This window comes from Ambystoma mexicanum, chromosome 11 (assembly GCF_040938575.1).
Source record: "Ambystoma mexicanum isolate Mex_15411 chromosome 11, UKY_AmexF1_1, whole genome shotgun sequence".
Lineage (NCBI taxonomy): Eukaryota > Metazoa > Chordata > Amphibia > Caudata > Ambystomatidae > Ambystoma > Ambystoma mexicanum.
In genome coordinates, this window is record NC_090934.1 from 1383548812 (window position 1) to 1383557687 (window position 8876).

At 46.5% G+C, this 8876-nt stretch overlaps 1 protein-coding gene across 2 annotated transcripts in view; it reads right to left on the reverse strand.

The window, feature by feature from the left end:
- The window catches only part of BTBD1 (BTB domain containing 1), a 189972-nt gene extending 181337 nt beyond the window's left edge, over positions 1–8635 (reverse strand). The window contains exon 1 of one of the 2 annotated variants that reach the window (XM_069624985.1): positions 8056–8635. In XM_069624985.1, coding sequence (XP_069481086.1) covers positions 8056–8414 — 359 coding nt within the window. In that variant the 5' untranslated portion in view covers positions 8415–8635. The remainder of the gene's footprint in view (positions 1–8055) is intronic. The other variant, XM_069624986.1, reaches the window with a different exon arrangement.
- Positions 8636–8876: the final 241 nt, after the last annotated feature.

Here is an 8876-nt window from a genome sequence, read left to right on the forward strand (position 1 = left end):
CTAAGGAAGACACAAGACAAAAAAAAAAACTTTATATGATAGAGGTTCCATTTCCTGGTACGAGGTGTAGAATCTTGTGCACCTTGTAGACTCTCATTTGGGACTTTTTTCTCTGCACATATTTACAATGTTCACACTGAATGACAAATCTGCATGAAGTAATGCTTTTGTGTTTGGGAACTCCCTTTCTTCCCCCCCCCCCCATGTGAAAACAATTAACACTGTTGGTATTACATTGGTATCTGTACATTGGCATGAAGTAATGCTTTTGTTTGTATTGAGTATTCTTGGACTTTGGAAACTCTCCCTCACATGTACAAATAATTTACCCTGTTGGGACTACACTGCTATTTGTACCCTTTTTCTAATCATGAGATAACTTGTATTTTGCTCTGTGAACCCTGGCTGTGTCTTTGTTTACGCTATTCACAGTATTTTTTAACCTATATGTATGTTTTCAAAAAGAGTGTGTCAGCAATCAGTAAAAACACTGACTTTCACTTTGAGTGCCCAACTGCATTATTTTACACGGCTGTGCATTACTTGACAGTAAATAGTATGCCGCCAGTTTGCCAGATATGTAAGTAAATTTGCATTTGAACAATTTGCAAAGGAATAGTATTTCTACAGGCAGGACCACTCCCTTCTCTTGTATACAGAATCAGCAATACGTATCAGACTAATGACAGAAAATGGTGGAGTATGGCTAACCAGCCGTGGATGATTCTGGGGTGTGCCTAGGAGGATCTCCATCAATGATTGCCATCCTGAGAACTCTGTTCCCGCTAAGGATGCTCCCTTAGATTCATTGGTGGATTTTGGTTTCTTTGCATTATACTCAAGAAGGTAACCCCTATGGTTCAAGAAGTGTCTGGTTTCCAGAGCCGTGTTGACAGACTTAAAAATCACAACTGCCAAGGTGAGGGTTAGCTTTTTGCTGTTCTTAATCTTGTGCACGTGTTTAGCTAACAGTTCTTTATGGCCTCCTAGTATTACTAATGTGCTCTCTTAGGGTTCCCTTGGCCCTCTCCCAGACTTTAATAATTCCTGGTGCTTAGTGTGAGGAGTCTTCACTGGTTTGGGCTGGGTTTTCGTCACAGTCAATCGCCTTTTCCACACTCTCGTCAGGGTTCGCTAATTGGGCCATGTACAGATGGCTGTTCCGCTCACCTGGTTCCCACGGGGGCGTCGACCGGAACTGGGCTGCTGTTATTTCCACCAGAGTGACGTGTAGCGCCGAGATGACTGACTGGACTGGCCCGCTCAGCCTAGTTTGTCTGGCTCGCAAGAATATTCTTCTGCAAAGGAGAAGAGGAATTAACAACCCGTGGAATTGAGTGTCAACCCACCTTCCCCACTCCTGTTGTCTTCCCACTGATCACTCTTGATGTCCCCTCCTTAGTCTCACCTGATGGTTTGGAAGGATGAGCTCTCCATCCTGCGTCGACCGCAGGGGCGCGTTGATGACCAGTTACTTCACTGGCGTAGAGGAATTGGTGAGTTCCAGTATGGACTCTAAAGTCCAATTGTTCATAAGAGTTCAAATGTCTGCTCTTCACTCTGTCCGATTCCTTGCAGGTTGCCGATTATCCACTCGAAGATTTCCAAATGGCACTCGGTAAGATTCAGGTAAGTCTATTGTGGTTTTCCCCTTAGGGGCCGGGGTACGGCAATGAAGCAGAGTTGACTGTGCCAACCCGAAATGAGGCGAGTACCTCCCGTGGTAAATCAGGTAAGTCCTTGGGGGTAGCTTGTATAGCCTTAGAGAGTCCCCTTGCTCACCTTGCTGTCTTTGTCTCTTTAGGTGTCGGAGGGCGGCCGCGAGATGGAGAGAGCGTGATGGAATGCTGAAGTACCGCCAAGCAGGTGAGTTCAGCGCGGCGCCGTAGGAATGCGAAGCGATGCTTCAAAGACTTCTGTCTTTCAGTTCCGTGGAGAAATGGATCAGGATTCAGGTAAGGATTAAAGTTAAAACTCCTGTTCTAACCTTTATCCTTTTTGTCTTCTTATTTCAGGAGTCCCAGGACTGAAGCGGGAGTGGCTGAAGACTGGAGATGCTGAAAACACGGTGAGCGTTACGGTGCAGCAAGCAGAATAACGCAAAGCAAGTGTGGCTGTCCGGGCGTGGTTTAAATAGCCTTGGAAGATGATCCAGGTAAGTATTCTTCCACTGCCCCACCCAAGTAACAAAATAGTCCCTTCACGAAAATAGTCCCTCCTAAGCCTCATTTGGCTTGAGTCTTCATGCAGCATGGTCTGTCTCAGGTGAGTATGCAGCATGGTCTGCTTCAGGTAAGTTATCAATAATGAGCCTGGCGCCCATGGCGCCAGGACTGACTTTATCCTTATGAGCCTGGCGCCATAGGCGCCAGGACTGTACCCAAACAGCCCCTAACTGGGGCTTTTGGGCATGCTCCAAGTGGCATGATGCCTGCTTCTGGGGCTGCTGGGCCTGGTCTGGTCTTCCGGGGGCAGGCATCATGACATGGCTGTCGGCGAGCAACCCTGGGACTCTTCCTTCCTTACCTGTACAGAACATCCATATACCACCTCTCTGAATACTGTTCAGGTCTGTATAAGTAACTGTGCGAACAAATAGTGTTAGCAGTCTCAGCGCAGTGACTCTCGGCCAACTGGTATGATGCTTTCCCTGCATCTTACAAACAATGTACACATGGTCAACTGGGGTGTTCTTCCACTTTTTCTCTAGTACACCTTGCCTCTCACCCACCAGCTTTCAGTTGCATAGCGTTTGGCGTTCTACCTCCATGCGGGACATTATTACATTCCTAGTATTTGCTTCCTCTATGGCCAACATCTTGTCTGCCTGCGAGAGGTTCTTGTGCAATCCCTTGACCCACACAATCCACATCTCTTGCTCAAACGTCTGAGGCCTGCCTTCGGGTGTTCTCTCGGCTTCAATCTCTGTTTCTCGATTTTTCTCCACCTTGACTGCTCTCTTCGGCGCTCTGTAGTACTCTTGCCGATATCCTTTCACCTTGGTTTGTTTCGGACGACCCAGTATAGTAGGGTCCGCCCTGACGATACGTCCATTCCATTGATTACAGCTATTCTGGTGTTTTTCCTGCTCACTTGTAGCCTTCTCAGGAACTTCTTCGTCTCTGTACTTAAACCATCAGGGTAGTTCAATGTTTCACAGTTAAACATGGTTTTAGACAAGACCCATAAGGTGCAGGTCCTATCGTCAGCCTACCAGGCTGGGGTTTAAAGGGGCTGTGCCTCCCAATTGCGTCCTTTATCTCCAGGAAAGGAGTCTCTCTCCACAGGATCCTCCCGCATGTGAACGCCCTCTAGGGGGGACTATCGGTTAGCAGCCTCACTGCCCTGGCCTAATGGAGAGGGGTTCAATCTGTCTCTCCTGCAGGGGATTGTTCTTCTGGCCTAAAAAAAGCTGTTATTACTCCCAACCGGAAGACAACACTTGATCCAAAACGTGCTGGGAAATTGACCTATTGTTGGTCAGTCATGGATCGCCAAGATTCTCAGGAAAAAAGTTAACAACTAGGGGCTTTTGTGGAAAATAAATTAAAATAGTATTAATTTTACCATAAACTGTTCGGGTAGAATAAAAGACACTGGGAATAATCTGGCGACCTATGTAACGAGAAACACCCACAAACTCACAGCTGACTCTCTCTCCTCTCTCATCAAGAATAATCTCCAAACTAGTGCAGTCAATACCAAAAACCCCATTCTGCTAGCAGATATATACCAGAACTGCCTCACCATCGAGATGGTGGCCCCTATAACCACCAAAACTCGTAAAATTGCAAAAAGCAAGCGTTATTGTTCAATGACGACTTAGTAGTCCTCAGACGCACCAGACAGACACTGGAACCCCTACATAAAAATTCAAAAAAACAATCTAGACACCAAAAACGCCTTCAAATCAGCTAATAGAATATATAAGTCAGCTATCATCAGCCATAAAGCCAATGCTTATAATACCAGGATTTCCAATGCTAATTCTGATGCCAAAGAACGCTACAACATACTTAGAAAATTAGAGAACCCAGCCCATATTCCACCCCTTCCAATGCTAGCAAAGATTGATGCACCACAATCCAAAACGCCCTAGCCTCTAAGATAAAGTTACTTCAAACTAAAATTAACAAAAAACAGAAATTGCTAGCAGATAAAAACAGCCCCACCAACACCCCTATGGCGACAACGCCATCTTACCCTTTCACTTTACTCCTGTCACCCAGGACCAAGTACTAAGAACTATAACCAAGCTAAATGCCTCCAACTGCAAAGGCGATCAATTCCCTGCCCACCTAGTCAAACTTTGTGCACCCACCCTCACCCCAATCATCACCGATTTTGTCAATGACTCATTTAGCTCTTACCTGGTACCGAGCAGCAGCAAAGAAGCCTGGGTCACCCCGCCATTTAAAAAAACCCACCCTCGACCCAACTGTCCCCACTAAGTACCGTCCCATTACTACAGCCCCCTTCCTGTTAAAAATTATCGACAAAATAGCCTATACCCAAGTTCAGGACCATCTACAACAAAACCAGCTTCTAGGCACTAGACAATCAGGATTCCGCCCCAACCACAGTACAGAAACAGCCCCCTTGATCTTAAAATCCAGGTGGATGCTATCAGAGATACAGGGAAACGATGTATTCTCTTGCTATTAGATCTATCGGCAGAATTTGACCTTGTGGACCACGATGAATTCTGTACCACCCTAGCCAATGACTTTGGATTCTCCTCTAACGAAGCAACATGTTGGATTAAATCCTTCCTAGCGGATCACACCTCCAGAATCTGCATAGGTAAAGAAGCAGCCGACCCTAGCCCAGTTCCAATAGGCGTCCTGCAAGGCTCGTGCCTCTCCCCCACTCTATATAACGCCTACACTAAACTCCTTTTCGCAGCGTTGGATAATATGGGTGTCATCTATACCAACTTTGCTAATGACACCCAAATACTCATACCTCTCTCTGGGAACTATGAGTTAGACACTATCCTTATAAATAACATCTATACAATCATACAGAATTGGATGGCTCTAAACAGCCTTTGTCTTAATGATGAGAAAACAGATTCTCATTGTGGGCTCCCCTACTAAAATCAATACCCTCCATTCTGACTACAAATCAATCAAAATCAATGGCACCACCATACCCATCCTTAAACAAGTCAAAGCACTTGGTGTTTACCTCAATGCCAACCTATCTATGACAAAGCAAAGCAATGCCCTTGCTTCATCCGCCTCCTACACATCTAAACTCATAGCCCTTAACCGTCAGTTCTTCACCCCCAGCCAACTGCATTACACTAGCTAGAGCCCTAATACTCTCTAAAGTAGATTACTGCAATGTTATCCTACTAGGCATCTCGAAGGCGAATTTAGCCAAACTCCAACTTATTCAAAGTAAAGCCCTTCGAGCATCATTAGGAGTAAGAAAATCAGACCATATCTCTCACATCAGAAGAGTGGTCTACTGGCTGCCAATCAAAGCCAGAATCAAATTCAAAGTTCTTTGTATTACACATAAATGTATCAATAATACAGGATCTAGATACCTTAACAAATCCATTACTAAAAAAAGTAGCTAACAGAGCATCAAGAACTAATGCTAAATCTCTCCTTTCAATCCCACGGTACAAGAGCAGCACGGCGGGAGGAAGTAGCTTCCCAGTCCAGGCACCCACTCTTTGGAATACCCTCCCCATTAATCTGAAAAACGAATCCTCTTTCCCCACATCTTCAAGAAACTACTAAAAAACATGGCATTTTAATATAGCCTGACTTGGCTTGTCGATATCCCAGTCTCCCCTCTCCTCCGGTCCCCCAGCTCGGATCAGACTCCTTGCCAGTACTGACCACAAATTATTTGAACATTGTTGTTTTTATTTGATTGTGATTGCAATTGCTCAGTAATTCATTGTGTAACTATCTTCAATAATGCTTGTAACCACTTTTTAAACTGTAACTATGCCGTGATACCCCAGGGTCTGGGCATATAACAAATGTAATAAATAAAATAAATAAAAGTTGGGCCCTTTTTCTTCTGCACCGGTTACGTGCGGGGTAGCTTAGGATTCTCCCAATCTTGCTGTTGCTATTCAACATTTATGTTTAACTCTGATGACTATTATTCCTAAGTGATATCCACTTCCATTCTTAGGTTGATGACCTGCAACTGTTCCTCAATGACTCTGGTCCTCAGTAGAAGTTCTCCCCACTAAAATCTGTTTCTCTTGAAATTAAAAGCGTTCTGGTCAAGAACATCTTCTAAAAAAAGGTACCATTGAGACATACTCCACCACCTTTATTTGACCTGCCCACAAGCTATTCAAATAAGGCTGGGAGTTACATGGGACCCTGAAATGAAATTAGGCAATCAAGATAATGATGTGGTTAGACCTTTGTCTTCCATTTGCAAATGTTTAATTGCCTCCTTCCGTCTGCTCATGCTATGGCGGCACCTAGGTTAACTTACGAATCGACTACGTCAACGCTCTGTATGTGGGCCTTCCAACTTATACGAGGAGGCTCTACCACAACTGCACAAGCGCACCATGAATACTACAAATATAAAAATCATAAAGAAAGCTACCAAAAAATATGAAGACGCGCCAAAAACTGGTCAATTGAAATGCATTAATCCTAACACTAAGAATAACATGCTTGCCCACTGAACAATCCATCCACTACATTCAAGAGACATCACAGAAGACGCTTTAGAAACATACCAAATATATCAAGCTAACTAACGGCTGTCGTGGGTGTATGGGGGGCAAAAAGTTTAGAAACTGTTTTTGCACCACAAAAATAATATTTAAAAAAAACTATAAGTATAGGCACCCCTCGAGACTGCAGCCACACTTTAGCTCACTTTACTGTTCACAGAAGGGAAATTTTCTTATTTGCATATCAATCTTTGTCCCGCCCACATGGGCAGTCCAGCACAAGAGTACCAACAACAACCCCAGAAACGTGTTTCAGCCTTGTTGGGCCTCATCAGTGAGGTGGAGCTGTGCCTCTCTGAGCACAGTGAGCAAGGGGCCAACGTCTGGATGACCCAAGGAAACTAAGGGTGACTAAACCCAAGTCCTTAATAAACATATATATATTTTTTTTTAAAAGCGCCCCTCTGCAAGAATGAACATGGCTAAATGACCAGTCCTTTGGGAAGGTACCAACGTCTGGATGACTTAGGGTTGTTTCAAACATGAATGGAAGCTGTGCCATTCATAACAGACAGCAGGGGCTTCTGGTCTGCGACTACCAGCGCAGGAAGTCCATAAACATCGCTTTGGCACCCTCAGACAACTGCCATTGCCGGCTCAATTTGGGAATAGCATTGCTGGCAGAAAAAGGCACAGCTTGCAAAAACAAATCAGCAGCATACGTTCAACAGTGACAACCAGCACTTACACTGCTCAAGGGATTGTGGAGCTGGCCTCTACGATTTCAGTGGAGCGAGCAGGCACAAAAGGGCGTTGTGTGCGAGTTCAGCGCACATCTCGCCACCGCACATCTTATGCATTCCACACCTGCCACCCCAATACACACACACACACACACACCTGCCACCCGACAACCTGCGCACCACAAGTGTGTGAATTTGCTGGGGACCATTTAGCTCCTGCTTCTAGCGTAGGAGAGCCTGGTTACCTTGATACCAACTGCTACCAAGAGCACATTTTTCCTCCCAAGGCCAACTGGTCTCATACAACCATAGCCCTGTGACATTAACTTTGTGCATTTGCGAACGCTTATAAAAAAAGTAACAGGCCAAACCTAGAGCACAATACATCATACAAAAAAGTGTACATTTGTTTCTCATGGGACACTTAGACTTGTGGTGTGCTACGTACTAGCTACTGGTACCCATGGGGAAGTTCCTCTGTACCGGCAGATACCCAGGAGCTGGTTTTAGCTACCACTCATCAAATCCCAATTTCAAAACCTGCACCACCACACCTACCACGGTCCATCCCACATCATGCGCACCTTCACAACTGCCACCCAATCTGAAGAGCCATCCCGGTGTCCTTTCGCACTTGGGAATTACCTGAGCAAAGCTAGGAATGCTGCAGGCTCCACGTCAGGTAGCTCGATCTCGGCAGAGGTGGTGGCCATCCCCCCGTTGAACATTGCATCGAAGACCGCACTCCCAGCGGCCAGCACAAACCGGTGCGCCGGGATGCGCTGGGCCGTGCGCTCCTTGCCCACCACGAAGCGCACATCGCTCAGCAGCTCGTTGTTGAAGAGAAAGGCAAAGCGCTCCTGCAGCGAGCTCTTGGTGGCCTGCCAGTTATAAACAGGCTGGCGGTGGAAAGGCGCGGGGGGCTCGAGGGCGCTCGCCTTCCCCTCTTCGTCCTCGCATGGGGGCCCCGCGGAGGCAGCGGCGCCCCCTTCCGCTGCGGCCATGGCTTACTCTCGCTGCTGACAGCGGGAGGATGGCCGGGGAACCCCCATGCCGCAACCTTAAGAAGCAGCGGCTACCGCTGTTTACAGTACAAGGCCCGCCTGCCTGTCAGTGTGTACGTGCGAGTGCGGGAGACCATCCACGTGATGATGTCACCACGCCATTTTCTGTCAAAGTCCTGTCGCATAGGTAGCGACTAGCTCCCATCCGAGAAATGGATCATAGCAACGGCCCGCCCACTCTTCTTCACTTGACCTCTGATATCATTGTGTGATTTCCGGAGCAATTAAGTGGTTCCGGAGCAATATCAGTGAGCGGGGCTGAGCAGTAATCCGGCCTGAACAGAAAGGCTGTGGCTGCCGGTGCAAGTGCAACCGGACTTGCCGGTCTTTAGCTTGCAGCCGGTGGGGTGGGCATTTTCTTTGGAAAGGGCTGAGCGGGAATGGGGACAGAGCGGGAAGGTT